General features: G+C 45.5%; 1 protein-coding gene across 1 annotated transcript in view; it reads right to left on the bottom strand.

Annotated features, from left to right (window-relative positions):
* Positions 1-15,322, bottom strand: part of LOC143945906 (uncharacterized) — a 33,675-nt gene extending 18,353 nt beyond the window's left edge. Inside the window, exon 1 of the mRNA XM_077465156.1 lies at positions 14,801-15,322. Coding sequence (XP_077321282.1) covers positions 14,801-14,885 — 85 coding nt within the window. The 5' untranslated portion in view covers positions 14,886-15,322. The remainder of the gene's footprint in view (positions 1-14,800) is intronic.
* Between the last annotated feature and the right edge of the window lie 4,008 nt (positions 15,323-19,330).

Raw genomic sequence — 19,330 nt, 5'->3', positions numbered from 1 at the left:
CACTTTCTCTCTACCCCTCACCCCTCACTCCTCCCCCCTCTCTACTCTCTCCTCCACCTCTCTCCTCTCCCCCACTCCACACCTTCTCCTCTCCCCTCCTCTCTCTCCCTCTTCCCTCTCTCTCTCCTTCCTCTCCCCCACCCATCTCTCTCTCCCTCTTTTCCCCTCTCCTCTCTCTCTCCTCTCTCTCTCTCCTCACTCTCCTCTCCCTCCTCCTTCTCTCTCTCTCTCCCTCTCTCTCTCCTCTCCCCCTCTCCTCTCCCCCTCTCCCCTCTCTCCCCTCCCCTCTCCTCTCGCTCCTCTTTCCCCTCTCCTCTCTCTCTCTCTCCCCCTCCCTCTCTCTTCCCTCTCCCCCCTCTCCGCTCTCTCTCCTCTCCCCTCTCTCCCTCTCTCCTCTTCCCTTCCCCCTCTCCTCCTCTCCCCTCTCCTCTCTCTCTCCCTCTCCCCTCTCCCTCTCTCTCTCCCTCCCTCCTCTCCTCTCTCTCTCCTTGCCCCTCTCTCCCCCCTCTCCCTCCTCTCCTCTCTTTCTCTGTCCTTCTCTCTCCTCTCCTTTCTCTCTCCTCTCATCTCCCCTCTCCTCTCCCTCCTCTCTGTCCTTCTCTCTCTTTCTCTCTCCTCTCATCTCCCCCTCCCTCTCCCTCCTCCCTCCTCTCCCTCCTCTCCCCTCTCCCTCCTCTCTCCTCTCCTCTCTCTCCCCCTCTCTCTCCCCCTTCTCTCTTTCACCTTTTCCCTCTCCTCTTTCTCTCTCGCTCTCCTTTCCCCCTCTCCTCTCCCCCTCCTCTCTCTCTCCTCTCCCCCTCTCCTCTCTCTCTCCTCCCCCTCTCTCTCTCTCTTCTCCCCACTCTCCTCTCTCTCTGTCCCTTCCTTTCCCCTCTCTCTCTCCCCTCCCCTGTTATATTCTTAATATCTAAATTTTGATTGCTTTATTATACTTTATTCAGAATATAAGTTTTCCATATTGTATGAAAGAAACTTTGAGACAATAAATTCTATGTTATGACTTGCGATAATTGAAGAAGTAAACATTTAAAACCTGTCAGGATTTGAGGAATATTGTATATTTTATATAAGCTTTTCTTAAGTGTAAATGAAAGTTTGCATAGAGACTTATATCCTCCTTCCCCCATTTTATGCCATATCATGTTTGTAATTAAGAAGTCTGTAGAACTATGTGAGCTGAAATTCTATATTCTCCCTCCCCCCTTACATCCGGTCATTTTAGACTGTGGAGCTGTGTTTTAAGTGTTAACATATGTTAGATTGATTATAACAACCACTCCTTAGCCCATACCCTTGTGAAGGAGGGTCTTTCTTTTGGCGCGAAATTAGAAGTCTGTTTTATATAAACAAAAGTTAGATGGGGAGACTTCCTGTTGTATCCTGCTCACACAAGGAGGCAGATGTGCTTTTGAAGACCTAGCAAGCTAGAAGAAAGACACATGTCTTGCACACAGCCTTCCAGCATAACAAAGGGTTATTCCGCCATTTTAAATGAGACATGATTATTATTGTACTATTTTTGTAAGTATCCTTTTCTATTTTAAATGTGTACAAATAAATACACATTTTTGAATTACGCTGACTCAGATCTAATTAAGGAAATTCGTCTCACAAAATTGATCGATCTCAACATATATACTTAAGACTTTGAAATATTTACATTATTATCAATTTATTTCATCCCCCCTCTCTATCTCCCCCCTCTCTCTGTCTCTCTCCCCCCTCTCTCTCTCTCTCTCTCCCCTCCCCCCCTCTCTCCTCTCCCCCTCTCCTCTCTCTCTCCTCTCCCCCTCTTCTCTCTCTTCTCTCCCCTCTCTCCTCTCTCTCTTTCCTCTCCCTCCTCTCCTCTATATCTCCTCCCCCTCTCCTCTCTCTCTCCTCTCCCCCTCTCCTCTCTCTCTCTCCTCTCCCCCTCTCCTCTCTCTCTCTCTCCTCTCCCCGCTCCTCTCTCTCTCTCTCTCTCTCCCTCCCTCTCCCTCCCTCTCCTCCTCCCCCCTCCCTCTCTCTCCTCCCCTCTCCTCTCCCTCCTCTTTCTCTTTCCTCTCCCTCCTCTCCCCCTCTCTCTCTCCTTTCTATCCTCTATCTCTCTCCTCTCCCACCTCTCCCCTCTCTCTCTCCTCCCCCCTCTCCTCTCTCTCTCCCCCCTCCTCTCTCTCTCTCTCTCTCTCTATCTCTCCCCCTCTCCTCTCTCTCTCTCTCTCTTTCCACTCCCCTCTCTCTCTTCTCTCTCTCCTCTCCCCCCCTCTCTCTCTCCCCTCTCTCCCCCCTCTCTCTCTCTGAGGCTAAGTGGCTACCTCACCCATGAACAAATACCAGAAGTATTATATGAATTCAATCCAACAGTATTGGAAGATGGGTTCTAATGTCGCCCCCCCCCCCCCCCCCCATATGCCAATGCATTCATGGATATGCTATGCTGGAAAATGCATTTGTTTATCATTGTAAACTGTTTGAAGATAATTGTCTGCATACTTTAGATTTATTGATGAGGCCTTTGGCATATGGGTGGGCGACAGTGAATCGCTATGGTTATTTAATGAATATCGTAACTGTTTGGTTCCTGGTCTGAAATTTAACATGTCGGTTGCAAATGAAAATGTTCTTTTTCTGGACACTTTATTATCTGTTCAGGAAGGGAGGATTGTTAGCGATATTTATCGCAAGCCCACAGACTGCAATCAACTACTACACTATTCTAGTTTTCACCCTCCAGGTGTATTTAAATCCATTCCAAGAAGTCAGTTAAAAGAGTTGCTAGGATCACTGATAAATCTAGCTTTAAGGAGGACAGACTGAGTGAGATGGAGGCGAGACTACACAGCGGGGTTATCCTGGTAATACAGTACATTTTGAACGTACTAATTTAGAAACAAAAAAAGAAAAAAATTCCTGTCCTAGGCTCCCCTTCATCTCTCAGTTTCATCCTTTCTCTAATAAAGTAAATAATATTATTAAAAAACACTGGTCCATATTAAGCAAAAATTATCCTTCTGTCCCTGAGTTTCGTTTCTCCCCTTTACTTTCATACCGTAAGAGTAGGACCATATACAATCAATTGGTAAGATCTGACCAGTATAGGGCACCCACTTCACGTGTTACTTTTTTGGACCTCCTAATTATGGTTCATTTCCTTGTTTGTCATGCATTCAATGTTCTAGCATGATTAAGGGGAAGTCCTTTAACCAGTTGAGATCTGCGCTATAGCCAAATGACGGCTACAGCGCGGACCTCCTTTGCCGGGACTACGTCTATTGACGTCGATCCCGACCCCTTACCACCTGATCAGCCGTCAGCCAATGACAGCTGATCATGTGATACAATGGAGCCGGTAATCGGCTATTATTCCTCCTCGCGCTGTCAGCGTGAGGAGAGAAAAATAAAAAGCCGATCACCGGCGGCCAGCCCTGCTAGTGCCAACCTGCCCCCTGCCAGTGCCACCCATCAATAAATAAGTGCCCCCCATCAGTGCCACCAAGCAGTGCCCACAGTGCCATCCAGCAGTGCCCACAGTGCCACCCATCAGTGCCCGCAGTGCCACCCATCAATGCCCACAATCTGCCTCAACAACGGTGCTGCACCCCAGTGCCACATATCCATGCCCATCAGTGTCATCTACCAGTGCCCATTAGTGCCCATCAGTGCCGCCCATCAGTGCCCAGCAGTGCCACCTATCAGAGCCACCTATCAGTGCCACCTATCAGTGCCCATCAGTCCCATCTATCAGTGGTACCTATCAGTGCCCATCAGTCCCACCCATTCGTGCCACCCATCCGTGCCATCTTATCTGTGCCCATCAGTGCCGCCTTATCTGTGCCCATCAGTACTACCTTATCTGTGCCTATCGGTGCCACCTTAACTATGCCTATCGGTGCCACCTTAACTATGCCTATCAGTGCCCACCAGTGCAGCCTATCAGTGCCGCCTCATCAGCGCACTTCAATGAAGGAGAAAAATTACCTGTTTGCAAATTTTATAACAAACTATTAAACATGATTTTAAATTTTTTTTTATTTTGCATCTTTTTTTGTTTGTTTAGCAAAAAATAAAAACTCCCAGCTGTAATTAAATACCACCAAAAGAAAGCTCTATTTGTGGGAAAAAAATGAAAAAATTTCATTTGGGTACAGTGTTGTATGCCCACGCAATTGTCATTCAAAGTGCATCAGCGCTGAAAGCTGAAAATTGGTCTGGGCATGAGGGGGGTTTAAGTGCCCAGTAAGCAAGTGGTTAATCATCCGACTCAAGGTTACAATATCCCTATAAAATATCATTTCACATGTCAATCTACATATGTCATATACATCATCAAATGTCTGTGTGGTTTGATCTATGTAGGTGACACCACACAAAAAGTCAAAGACAGCATAGCTAGACATAAATATTCTGTTAGGGATAAAAATGATAAATTATCTCTCTCTAGACATTTTTTAGAAATGAACCACTCGGTTTCTCAATTAAGATATATGGTAATCGATGGTATTCCAACTAATAGACGTGGGGGGAATAGAGAATTGGAATTGAGAAAAAGAGAAGTTTACTGGATAAATCGCTTAGACTCTTTATATCCTAAAGGGTTAAATACAGATTTTGATATTTGATATTTGATATTGTTCAGATATACCCATAGATATAAAAATTATATATGAGAGATACAAAGGGTGGTTTGTGGAGATTGATTCCAGCTGAATGTAATTAACTGATTAATGATAGATGTGAGCTATAAGCCTTTTTATGTGAAGTTGGTTACAATTTTTATTGCATGTATGTAATCATGAGGAAGGGTGATATCATGCTTAGCCCCGAAACGTCACCTGAATACCTGAATTATACCTGATGTGTTGTAAATTTTATCAATAAATTTACTTTTGTTTGTGCAGCAATCCCTTTTCTGCTTTTTATATTGAGTCTTTGGGACAGACTCGATTGCTGGCACACCTGTTTCACTGACCGTGTGTGCATCTCACCTACTACTTTTTTACTTTTTTATATATATATATATATATATATATATGTGTGTGTATATATATATATATATATATATATATATATAAAATTATACTTTGCTTTATAATTCAAAATTGTGATGGGTCTGTTGTGTGTTCTCCTTCATATTGGGAAACCAATGAGATGTGGGCATTCCTAACACAAATGATTCATGTCTCCTGCTGGCCAACTGCCATCTGAGAAGATCACTCAACTGCCATCTGAAGGAGTGAGCTGAGATTATATTTGAATAATAAAAATGTATCCAGTATAGAATTCCCTCCAGTTTCCTACATTATAATTGAATGAAATCCTGCATACCTTCTCGGTGTCTCTGTCTGGGTTTTAGGTGAATACAGGGGCAGATGGTGTTAAGAACTACCCTGAACCCCCATCTGATACCCTTACGCACTCCTCTATGAGGGCTTTGGGTTGTGCGGGGGCTGGTTTTCCACTTTAGGGTGGAGAACCGCTTTAAATAATTTTTTAATTTATTTTTTTCTAACTGAAAAATGTACTATACGTTGACAGGACCATACCACAATTCAGTTACCTGACGGTTCTATAACATCTGACCCCCTGACCATTAATCAAACATTCAAGTCCTTTTATGAAGAACTTTATTCATCCCCGTCCCCTCCAGCCGAGCGGGAAACATCTAGATGAACCGCTGTGTTAAAATATTATTCCAAATTCATAATTCGGCACTTATAGGTGTTATAATATATTTATGGCAAGCTTGCAAAACATATTTGGTTTTATGATTAATCATAATAATAAATAGTATGTGTGAATGACCTTGATCAAGTGTTCAGTGAAACATGTTCTCATCTGAAGCTGAGTTAGTAATAAGTTTCTGATGTAACCAGTTTGAGTATGACGTATATGGTATCTTGGTACAGAATGTTATGAGAAGACAAAAATAGACATGTGTCTACGTAGCTAAAGCAATGATACATTGGGGATTATATCTTGTTAAAATAAGTTTAGAGTAGTCTCAGTCATGTTAATACATATTAGTATATAGTTACTTAATGTAAAGTTGCTAATATGTGTTCATATTATGTAAATGTATGGTTATGACATTATGAACAGCACATTATGTCACGTATGGAGTGTTACATGTGAGCTTGTCAATCAAGCTCCATATGACTCTCTGAGTATCTACTTACATTGCAGAAGTTAGCAGATATGAATGTGTGCCATACAAGGTACTAAATTTGTGAGGTTATGACTTTCACATGTAGCATAAAAGCTGAGAATGTTTCGAAATTTGAAGGAGGGCACTCATTGACAGACACTCACACGGACACTCACACTCAGACACCCACACATGATACTGACATATTCACACAGAGGCTGATGACTTGGGACAGCTGAATTCTGCCAGAAGTCTAAGAACGTCATTTTCCTGCTTCTTCTTGAAGGACACTCAAGACAGCAAGACAGCAGCCATTAAAGCACACATGCTTCCATAAGCTCATTACAGCTTGACAACTATTCAATTTCATATATTTTTACCTACACTGAACTGAACTATTATACTTTTTACATTGTATTTATGATGCCAACTGTGTGACAAATAAACACACACTTTCTTTAAGTCAGTTTGACTATCAATGCTATTGATTCGGAAACGCCTCTGAGATACAGAATATTAGACAATAGTAATATTCTTCACCCTGACAATTGAAGAAATCGCCAAAGCTATTTAGTCATTCCCCAACCCCCCCCCCCCCCCGAACAAAACCCCAGGATTGACGTCTGCCCACTGAATGGTAAAAAAACTATGCCGAAGAAATGGCACAGAAATTACACTCTCAGTTTGGACAGGCACTGGAGGAGGGCAAACTGATATGGTACTGCCGGGCACTGATATGGCATGGATTGGGGCACTGATATGGCACAAATTTTGGCACTGCTGGGTACTTATGTCACCGCTGGGCACTGATATGGCATGGCTTGGGGACTGCTAGGCACTGATGGCACTGTTGGGCACTGATTGGGGCACTGCTGGGCATTGATATTGCATGGATTGGGCACTGATATGGTACTGCTGGGCACTGATATGGCACGAATTGGAGCACTGTTGGGCACTTATATGGTGCTGATATGGCGCCACTGGGCACTGATATGGCACAGATTGGGACACTCATATGGAACTGCTTAGCACTGATATGGCACTGCTGGGTACAGAATATGGGCACGGATTGCGGCACTGATATGGCACAGATTGGGCACTCATATGGAACTGCTTAGCACTGATATGGCACTGCTGGGTACAGAATATGGCATGGATTGGGGCACTAATCTGGCACTGGGGCACTGGCACTATACGAAAAGAATCTGAAGCAGCCTCACGCTGCAGCTTCTCCCTCTTCTGCTCACACGATCGGTGGGAGCCCCTCATAATGAGCATAGCACAGGGATGGTGGGAGCCCCTCATAATATGCACAGCAGAGGTACAGCCCCAGGAGGAAGTCAGCACAGCACAGGGATGGTGGGAGCCCCTCATAATAAGCAGCCCCAGGAGGATGTCAGCATAGCACAGGGATGGTGGGAGCGCCTCATAATAAGCAGCCGCAGTAGAAATATGACACCACTCAACCTCTTCAAACAGGAGGGTACGTGCATATAGTACGGTGTGATTTTTTTTGGACAAGGAAGTGAGCCAAATGAAGAAAGAAGGTCTGTGTGCTCGATTAAAAAAATCGTTTATAGACATATACATGGTCTACTGGTCACATGTGTTGAATTCCTCCGAGATCCATGCCTCATTCATTTTTAGAAATGTGAGGTAGTTAACACTGTCGTGAGCTAGGCGAGTACGCTTATCGGTCACGATCCCCCCTGCTGCGCTGAACGTCCTTTCGGACAGGACACTGGACGAGGGGCAAGCCAACAGTTCGATTGCAAATTGGGCAAGCTCTGGCCAGAGGTCAAACCTGCCCACCCAGTAGTCCAGGGGTTCATCACTCCTCAGAGCATCCACATCGGCCGTTAACCCGATCTGGTCGGACACCTGACGCTCTAGGCGTTCCCTGATGCTGGATCCGGATGGCACCTGTCGATGGGTCGGCTGAAAGAATGACCTCATATCAGAAGTCACCAACACATCTTCAAACCGGCCTCTTCTTGCAGGCGCTGTTGGATTGGTACCCGCAACTCCTTCTCTGGGAGTGGGAATTGCTCCTCTGCCAGCACACACAAAAGCAGAATGCAGCATTTCTCGGCCTGGAAGTGCTCCATTCTGACAGCCCTCTGTGACGGCAGTAACATTTCCCGCCATTTTGTGTTTGTACCGGGGGTCTAAGTACGTTGCCACCCAGTACTGGTCCTTGACCCTTTTTTTTTTTTTAACTTTATATCTTTATTAATTTCTTTTTCCTTTCAATACAACTCATACAACCTTCCAATAAAAAAACAGTATTAACACAATACCTGTTTACATATCCCTCTCCCATCCTTCCCTTCCTACATTCATCACCTACCCCACTCATACACTCCCATTCATCATACTTCCTTCTTACTAAGAGGTACCTTCATTCATCATTTTTGCACACCATTCCCTCCATATCTTATCAAACTTTTTAATACCCCCTTGTCTCATATACGCTACTCTCTCTTTAAGGATAACCCTATTCATATTTTGCACCCACTCTCCACTCGTGGGGGGTGTGGCAGATTGCCATTTCTGGGCTATGAGTTTTCTAGCCTGAAAGAGACACCTTACTTTGGCTAAATTGCTATCCTTAGGGTCACTACTCCCCTTAATCCATCCCAATACACATCCCATTGGTTCCATTTCCACTACCATCTCAAAAACCCTGCTAACTATCATCACAACCTCCCTCCAATACCGATGTAGCTTGGGACATCTCCAAAACATGTGGATCATATCTCCTTCTGTCCTTCCACATCTCGGACACGCTGCATCACTCCTTCTACCAAATTGGGCCAACCTCTTGGGGGTGTAGTATGCTCTATACAATAAAAGTAAATGTGAGAACTTTTGAGATGAGGAAATGGACACCCATGGCGCCACCTCGAGGATCCTCTCCCATTGATCCTCCGAGATGTCACCCACATCGGACTCCCATTTTTTCCTGTTTTTTTGACCCTGTTTTTTTTCCTGAGATTTCTTACACAACTCCACATACACTTTAGATATTAAACCTTTCCCTGATTTTGCTTGTAATATGTCCTCTATTACGGGTATCTGACTCCATACCATTACTGTCCCCTGGAACTGTTTATCCAAAGCATGCCTGATCTGCAAGTATCTAAAAAAAGATTTTTTCGGAATTAGGAACTGATTCCTTAACTCTTGGAATTGTTTCATTCTACCATCTCGATAGATCTGATGAACAAAGTGTATACCCCTTTTTCCCATTCCCTTACTTGTCCTATTTTTAAAACCTCTTCCAACTTATTATTTGCCCATAAGGGGGGATATTCTGTAAGTCCCTCATAACCCAATATTTTTTTGGTTGTCTCCCACACCTTGATCATTAATCCTAGGGTAGGGACCTCCCGTATGAATGCCCCTGCCTCTAATGCTACTACTAGTGACCTTCCGAGGAATTGTGTGAGAGGAGAACCCTTTTTCCACCCCTCTCCCCCCACTTCCTCTCCTGACAGGTGTTGTAGCTGAGCTGCCATGAAGTAATTAAACGGGTGTGGGAGTGCAACTCCCCCTCCATTACTTGGAAGTTGCAGAGTCTTTAACCCAATGCGTGCTCGTCCCCCTTCCACATCAGTTCTCTAAATATGGAATCTATCTTATGGAACCAGTCCTTATATATCCATACTGGGGAATTATGTAATACATAGAGAAGTTGCGGCAAAAGAATCATTTTAATAAGGTTGCATCGACCCGCTACTGAAAGTGGTAATTTCTTCCATATCTTAATTTTATGTTTAAATTTGAATAACAGTGGAACCAAGTTATTTATCACATATTGCTTAGGGTCTTTAGAGATGCAGATACCCAGATATTTCATCTTACTCACTATCTGGATATGTGCAGCCTCACAAGGTAGGGGGCTATCTAATGGGTCTATGGGCAATATACAAGATTTGTCCCAGTTTATTTTTAAGCCCGCAAGATGTCCAAAATTAGTAATTCTATACATCACTTCCCCTATTGAATGCTGAACATCTCCAAGAAGCAAAAGGAGATCATCTGCGAATAATACTACTTTTTCTTCTTCCTCCCCTCTCCTAAAACCTTTTATTCTCATATTTGATCTCAAGGATATAGCCAAAGGCTTGATCGCCATAGCGAACAAGAGGGGAGACAGGGGACACCCCTGCCTCGTACCTCTCTTCAGTCGGATCCCAACCGAGCTTTCGTTGTTAACTCTAATCCTTGCTTCCGGACATGTATATAACATTTTAACCCATTTTATGAATACCGGGCCCACCTTAAATTCTCTCAGGACTCTCCACAGATAGCTCCACTCTAGAGAATCAAAAGCTTTAGCAGCGTCCAAGGATAAAACAGTTCTCTGGCCATCTCCATCCACTGGTATCTGGAGGTTCAAAAATACCCGTCTTATATTTGTACTTGTGGATCTCCCAGGAATAAATCCTGATTGATCGGGATGAATAATTTTCCCTATCACTACGTTCAATCTATTTGCCAGGACCTTAGCTAGGATCTTTACATCCAGATTCAGCAGAGAGATAGGTCTATATGATGAGGGGACAAGAGGGTCCTTGTTTTCCTTTGGCAGCACTATTATATTTGATTCTCTCATTGAGGGAGGAAGTTCCCCTGCTTCTAACGCCCAATTAAGGACTTTCAGAAGCTCAGGAATTAATACCTCACCAAAGTGACGATAGACCTCCACCGGGAGGCCATCTGGGCCTGGGGCTTTCTGACCTGCCATTTCTTGTACTATACGCCGAATCTCTTCGATCGTTATAGGACCGTCTAGCATATCCCCATCTTCTTTCGAAAGATGTGGAATAGGGGGTTGAAGAATATATCCATTTCCTCCCTCATCTCGGCCTGGTTAGATTGATATAGGTCCTCATAGTACACTCTAAATCTCTCTACAATATCTGATTTGTTAGTAGATATCCTGCCATCTGCCATACTAATCCTTGGTACCATAGACGGAGCGGAATTTGTTTTCGCCAGGTATGCTAGCATCCGCCCTACCTTTTCCCCTTCCCCGAATGCTAGTTGTTTCTGAAATAAAGCTTTATTTTCGGCCTTCTCCAGCATTATATGACGATATTCCTGCTGCGCTTTCATCCATTTTCCCTGGTTATCTAATGTTGGGTTTTTAATATACTGGATTTCTAAATTTACCACACTCCTTGAGGCATTCTCTTCCCTTTCCCTGAACTGTTTTTTGATTTTAGACATCTGTTGTATTAAAAGCCCTCGGAGGTAGGCTTTCAATGCATCCCATACCAACCCTGTTGGAGCTGAACCTGTGTTCAGATTAATAAATTCTTTAAGAGAGCTCGATACAACCTTTGGTTCCCTCATAAGCTCCAACCAAGTGGGGCTGAATCTCCACCCTTTTCGCTGGCTTCTCTCTCCTATATCCAGGAAGCTCTTTATTGCTGAGTGGTCCGATAGGCTTCTTGGCATATAGCTTATTTTATTTATTAGTGCTACCGCCTCGTCATTCCCCATAATCATATCTATCCTTGACAGGGTTGAATATGTGGTGGAGAGACACGAGAAGGTTCGGGATTTTGGATTCTGGAGTCTCCAGAGGTCCTTCAGACCCATTTCTCCCAGGAACTGCAACAAGCGACTCTCACTTATACCCCCTTGCTGAGCCCTCCCATTAGGAAATCTATCCAGTATTTTATCCATGACCATGTTAAAGTCTCCCATTAATATCAGTGGGACTTCCGGTTTGTCCAGCACAAATTCAACCATGTCGTATAAGATATCCATAGTGGATGGTGGTGGTATATAAACATTGGCCAAAATCAAAGTCTTTCCCTCTAGAATACCATATAGGAAGATATACCTTCCTTGTTCATCTATCTTCACCTGGAGGCAGTTAAATGAAACCCCCCTTTTTATAAAAATACTAACCCCCCTAGAAAAGGAGGTATGACACGAATGGTATTGGATATGGTATTCCCCCCACCCCAACTGTGTAGTGGCGGCTTTTGTAAAATGTGTCTCCTGGAGAAAAAGAAGCATTGCTCCATGAGACATAGCTGATAGCTTAACTGCCATCCTCTTCTTCAGATCCCCCATCCCTCTAACATTCCAAGAGTATAAAATAAGACCTCTCCCCTCTAATACAGTGCGTTCACTCATTACAAATTACAGTGACAATACCTAAAGACTAGTGTATATGACTCCTCTTTGTTATACCCTTTAATATAATAAACTTTCAACCATTGTTTTCTTATAGGTGCGTGTCCTCGTGACCCTCCTTTATTATTCTCTCTTGTGTAATAAATTTTTGCCCTTTGTTTTATCATAAATAATTGTGCTCTGAATGGTGCTCTACTCGCAAAAACAATCCTCTTCCACACTTCTCCCACCTGCCAATCAAACTTTACACACCATAAACTTCTTTCTCTCCACCCATACCATTCACCTTTCTCACAGTCTTCTCCCATTGCCTCTTTAGGCATCACCTGGGGCCTTCTTCTGTGACCTTCCCATACACACTTTGCCTGTGAATCACTCCACATTTTTTTATTTTTTATTTAAACCTTATTACCCACCCAACCCCCCACCCCACCCCTCCCCTCCTCCCAAAAATCTCCAAACAAGAGTATTACCCCATACAACTGATAAAGGAGGTGAGGACCCCGCCGCCCCCTCCAACCAGAGGGGAAACATGCGTGACCCCCCCCTCCCTCAGCTCTCCCTCCCCCTTCCCCGAACAAAACAACCATCACAGAGAAAAAGGGATTACAATTGGGCCCACATTCCTCCTCCCCCTCCCCCAAAACATAGGTGGGGGAGGGGAGAGAGAGAAAAAAAAAAAAGGGGGGGGGCCAAAAAGTCCATCACTACTAAGGTCTCCGGGGGTGGGACTCCAACCACTCCTCCACACCTCCAGGATTGTCAAAAATTATGGTCCCTTCAGGGGCATTTATCCGTAATCTTGCTGGATATAGTAGCGCATAGGCCATGTCCATTTGGCGGAGCTTCCTTTTAACTTCCCCAAATTTAGCTCTCCTTCTTTGAAGGTCTGGGGAGTAATCCGGGAAGATCGACACACGCGAACCATTATATACGATCTTACCCCTCTCCCTAGCTTTACGGGTAATAGTCTCTTTGTCCTTAAAAAACAATAACTTAGCCAGAAAAGGTCTTGGAGGGGCACCCATCTGTGGAGGTCTTGAAGGGACTCTATGTGCCCTTTCAATAGAAAACAATGAAGAAAAAGAGTCCTGACCAAACATATCCCTGAACCATTTCTCCAGGAAGGCTATAGGATCTGAACCTTCGCAGTTTTCTGGCAGACCTACTATCTGAATGTTCTTCCTCCTCATCCTATTCTCCATTTCATCTAATTTATTATCCTGTTTTGTTAGCTGTTCTTGCATTAACCTGAATTCTCTTATCATGGGGGCCAGATAATCTTCAACCCGGCCCAACCGCTCCTCAAGGGCTGTAGTCCTAACCTGAATCCTTTGGATATCCTGTCTAGTATGCGATAGTTCCTCCTGAATAGAGATGAGTTGAATGCTCATTCCTCCCAGGGATTCTCTACAAAGGTTGACTGCCATCAACACCTCCCTTAGTGTTGGCTCCGGTTCTGGTTCAAGTCCTCCCTGCAGACCCTCCTCCAATGAGCCAGTTACCCCCTCTAAGCTCGCATCCTTGGCTTGACCCTCAGAGTCAGCTCTTCCCTCCTTTTCCTCCAAAGCCGTTTGAGACTGGCTTGGCCCTTGGCTTTTCCTAATGCCTTTGATACCTGATAACCTATTGGCTTGGGGTTGCTGTCCTTGTTGCGGGCCCTTTGGGGAAGTCTGACTAGGCCCCTGACCCGGATTATGGGCGTACTTTTCTAATTTTGCAGCTGCAGCAGCTTGACTGGCTTTAGACGCTCGGTGTGATGGCATGGTGACTTTATTTTATTCCAAAATATTATCCCCAGAAAATATATGCTTGTCTGATTTCTCTCTCACCCTAGGCGAGGAAAAAAAGAAAAAGGAGGGGATCCTAGGAATAGGGGAACACACACGGCACCAAATTGTACTTCTAAAGTTCCCAAAAGGATCAAAACAGTTCCAGCTCCAGCTAAATGACCTGCATAGGTTACCACTTCAAAACAGGTTAAGGTCCCTTTAAAGAGAGAGTTTCTATTTTCCGATACTCTTATAAGCACTCTTATAAGCAAAACGAACTTAGATTTGCGTGTTGAAGCATTAAAGACATCTTCATGCAGAGGAGCTTTACACAGAAAAAAAAAAATTGATGGCAGGTTCTCTCATCAAGGGGTGGGAGAAAAGGAGAACCACAGGGTGGAAAGGCACATACTACACAGTTTTACACTATATACGGCAAACTCTGAGCTATGCCAAAACCTCGGTATCTCCTATTCCAATCTCTACATTTAAATGTGTAAACAGGCACTTCAGTGCAAGTAAAGAGTCTTTACCAAAAAAAAAATTTTTTTTACAGTTCACAATCTTCTCATCAGCAGAAAGTTCATTCAGGGTCAAAGCAGTGAAAAAACAACAAGCAGGAAGATTTACACACAGTAATGATTAGTAAAAGTGATCCATCTTCCTTTTCCTGTAAACAATATCTCAATCAGAGATCACATAGCAGTTCAGGCTCACTATCTTGCATGGCAGTATTTACTCTCACCAGTTCCTTGCGTTTGAGTAGAGTCTCCCTTTGTGTCATTCCCCTGCTGCACGTAGCCGAGAATGTAGTCTCCTCCTCCCCTCATTAAACTCTTTCTCCAGAACTCACTCTACAGTTTCCGTGGCAATCAGAGAGGGATCCTGCCCACCTCCATCGAAACTCCTGCGGAGCGCCTTCCCTGCTGTATGCCGTGGGGGTAAGCCGGGGGGGGGATGCCTGTTCACCCGATCAGCTGGGCGCCGCTCTCCACATCCATCATCCGACCTGTCAGCGGCAGAGAGGGTCGGCGGGTCGGCGAGGAGAGACGCCGCTCGTTGCTGTACGCTACCAGCATGGAGGGGAGAGCGAGGCGAGACGCTCACTCACTCATGCACACCTTCCTCCTTCTCCATCCGGTCACGCCCATCTTCAGGTCTTTAGTGGCTCTGGTCGGTCCTTGACCCTTATGCTTTTTATACGGGGGTCCCTATTAAAACACTGGAGCATAAAGGCCCCCATTTGCACTAAACTGGAAGTGGTGTGGTGGCATGGCTCCTGCTCATCATCCAGGATAATATCGTCCTCTTCATTCTCCTCTTCCCATCCACGCACAACAACAGGGATCCCAGAAAGGTTTAAAGCATGCTCTTCTTGCTCCTCCTCATCCGCCCCGGCACCATCCTCCTCTGACTCCTCTTCAGACTCCTCTTCAGTTTGGTGATCTCCTCAAATGGCCGCAGAAGTCTGCATGCGTCGCGCATGAGCAGCCACTGGCGCGGTGAAAAAAAACCCAGCTCCCCAGAACCTGTTCTGCTGCAGAGTTCATACAGGTAGACATTAACTGCACGTTTCTGCTGGAGCAGCCTATCAAGCATATAGAAGGTTGAGTTCCATCACGTCGGGCAATCGCAAATAAGACGCCTGACCGGCAGATTGTGTCGCCGCTGAATGTCAGCAAGGCGAGCCATGGCCGTGTAAGATCTTCTGAAATGGGCCGAGATTTTCCTTGCCTGCCACAAGATGTCCTGAACCCCAGGGTATTTGACAACGAATCGCTGCACGACCAAGTTTAAGATGTGTGCCATGCATGGCACATGCAGAATTTTGCCCCTTTTCAATGCGCTAAGCAGATTAGCACCGTTGTCACACACCACTTTACCAACTGTCAAATTGAGGGGTGTTAGCCACAGATCTGCCTGTGAACACAAAGCTGAAAGGAGTGCAGGGCCAGTGCGGCTCTTGGCTTCCAGGCACAACAGATGCAGCACAGCATGGCAACGACTCACCAGGAGTCAGCCAAGGAGGAGAGGGAGGAGGATGGAGTAGGAGGAGGAGAAGAAAAGCCAGGCCTGCATGCAATCCGTGGCGGTATAACCAAATCTACACGGGTGCCACAGGTTACATGCTTGACGGCCGTCAGAAGGTTCACCCAGTGGGCAGTAAAAGTGATATACCTTCCCTGCCCGTGTTTGCTAGACCACGTGTCTGTGGTCAGATGTATCTTGGCACCGACACTGTGTGCCAGAGATACATTCACTTGAACATGGCCATATAGCTCTGGGATGCCCTTCTCTGGAGAAATACTTCCTTCCTGGGACCTTCCATTGTGGTGTTCCAATGGCCACAAATTTTCGAAAGGCCTCCGAGTCCACCAGTTTATATGGCAGTAGTTGGCGGGCTATCAGTTCTGACAAGCCAGCCGTCAACCGTTGGGCAAGAGGGTTATCCGGCGTCATCATTTTTTACGCTCGAACATTAGGCCCACGGAAGCCTGCCTTTTTGCAGAAAAACTTGAGCTTGGCGTGATGGAAGGTGGAGTGGAGGACAATTGTGAGGAGAGAGGAGAAGGAGAAGTAGAAGACGAGGCTGGACGGTGAGAGCCTGGAGTGTGGCTTTGTGTGTTTCGTTGCTCCCACTGGGCTCGGTGATGGCTGCTCATGTGCCTTCCTAAGGCAGTCGTCCCTAGGTGAGTGTTGGGCTTACCGCGACTTATACGTTGACTGCAAAGATTGCAGATGGCAACGCTATTGTCAGCAGCGGACACGTTAAAAAAAGCTCACACTGCGGAGCCATGTGCCGGCGTCCTGGGATCGCCAGATGTGACCGTACATGGTCGATGACTCGCTCCTGATACATTAGCAGTCTGCTTTGTCCCTCCTGTGCAATGTAAGTTATTCCTGCTTCTCCTCCCTATCTGCTGGTCCATATCTCCCTCTGAACTCCCCTCCTCTTCCTCTCTTGTTGGCACCCATGTGACATCACTAGACACGTCATCATCAACGTCACCTTCCCCACCGCTATAAGTAGAGATCTCGGAGTAGGCAGCGACACCGGGGACCAACCTCCTCCTTGGGCTGATCTGGGTACTGTCGTCAGACTGCTGAGTGGCGGTTCTTGCTACCTCCTCTTCCTGATCCAATGCCAAGAGTGGCTGCGCATCAGAAATGTCTTGATATGGATCGGAAAATAATTCCTGTGACTCAAGCGGAAGGTATGTGGTGGTGGTGGTAGTGTCTTTGGGGGTGCACATAGCAGAGAGTGAAGAAGAGGGTGCAGATCGAGAGGATGAGGAGGGTGCAGAAGAGTGAGGCTGAGTGAGCCACTCAACCAAGTCTGGTGCATCCTTTAAAGTAATTAAACGCACCTTCTGCAACTTCCCACTTTGGCTCAAGCCTGTTGCTCCTGCCCTACCCCTACTACCCCTGCGGAAGGGCCTGCCTCTTCCTCTGCCTGTCATTTTTTAAATGACCCTGTGACAAAATTCTCAGTCCCTATACTGATAAAGGACTGCGGCAGAATGGGGCAGCAGTCAGCAGTAGTGCACCTCAACCCTATATATTGTGGACCTATACCACTCCTTAAGGAATAGCAGACTGTACCTCACTCAACCCTATGTACTGTAGTACACTATACCTTACCAGTCCTTATAAGGACCTTTGTGGAACTAGTAGGTTGTGATTAGCAGACTGTACCTCAGTCCCTATACTGATAAAGGACTGCTGCAGAATAGGGCAGCAGTCAGCAGTAGTGCACCTCAACCCTATATATTGTGGACCTATACCAGTCCTTAAGGAATAGCAGACTGTACCTCACTCAACCCTATGTACTGTAGTACACTATACCTTACCAGTCCTTGTAAGGACCTTTGTGCAACTAGTAGGTTGTGATTAGCAGACTGTACCTCAGATCCCTATACTGATAAAGGACTGCTGCAGAATAGGGCAGCAGTCAGCAGTAGTGCACCTGGATCGGGCGAGATGTCGGGGCCTCGTTCTAAGGTAAGTATTTCATAATGAGCTAGTATGCGGTGCATACTAACTCATTATGCCTTTTGCTTTGCAGGTTTAAAAAAATAAAAAAATAAATTGCGGGTTTACTACCGCTTTAAGGAATAGCAGACTGTACCTCACTCAACCCTATGTACTGTAGTACACTATACCTTACCAGTCCTTATAAGGACCTTTGTGCAACTAGTAGGTTGTGATTAGCAGACTGTACCTCAGTCCCTATACTGATAAAGGACTGCTGCAGAATAGGGCAGCAGTCAGCAGTAGTGCACCTCAACCCTATATATTGTGGACCTATACCAGTCCTTAAGGAATAGCAGACTGTACCTCACTCAACCCTATGTACTGTAGTACACTATACCTTACCAGTCCTTATAGGGACCTTTGTGCAACTAGTAGGTTGTGATTAGCAGACTGTACCTCAGTCCCTATACTGATAAAGGACTACTGCAGCAGAAGGGCAGCAGTCAAGTATAATATTCTTTCTATATTTGGAAGAAAGAATATTATACGTGTACAAGCCTATTACCATACCAGTCCTGAAAAGAACCTTTGTGGACCTAATAGTAACAGCTACTGATTAAATTGACTGTCCCTCACTGCCACACACAGCTTCCGGCCTGTCCCTACCCCATGATGGATGTGTCATCATAGGTCAAAGTTCTTTTACACAGTAAACACGGAAGCCCGCCGGGTGAACAGCAGCAATAGTCCGCCAATCGGGCGGACCGCGAACAGCCGAAATTCGCCGCGAAACGACCGCCGGGCGAACCGTTCGGCCATCCATATTCATCAGATAAGCAGCCAAGAGGTCCATGGTAACCCTGGAGGAGCTGCAGAGATCCACATCTCAGGTGGGAGAATCTGTCCACAGGACAACTATAAGGGTCCTTTCACACTAGTAATGAATGGAGGTTCCGATCACGTCTACCTGAAAAACTGACAGGTGGACCTGATCAGAAAGCCCATGTGAAAGTTGCTATTAGTCGTGCACTCCACAAATCTGGCCTTTATGAAAGAGTGGCAAGAAGAAAGTCATTGTTGAAAGAAAACCTGTTTTGCAGTTTGTGAGAAGGCATGTGGGGGTCATGGCAAAACATGTGGAAGAAGGTGCTCTGGTCACATGAAACCAAAATTGTTCTTTTTGGCCTAAATGCAAAATGCTATGTGTGGTGGAAAACTAACACTGCACATAACCCTGAACACACCATCCCCACCCTGAAACATGGTGGTGGCAGCATCATGTTGTGGGGATGCTTTTCTT

The sequence above is a fragment of the Lithobates pipiens genome, unplaced genomic scaffold (assembly GCF_037356315.1).
Source record: "Lithobates pipiens isolate NorthernLeopardFrog02 unplaced genomic scaffold, aLitPip1_a1.2 Scaffold_1, whole genome shotgun sequence".
Taxonomy (NCBI): domain Eukaryota; kingdom Metazoa; phylum Chordata; class Amphibia; order Anura; family Ranidae; genus Lithobates; species Lithobates pipiens.
The sequence above is the reverse complement of the archived record's forward strand: the minus strand, read 5'-3'. Positions and strand labels throughout refer to the sequence as shown.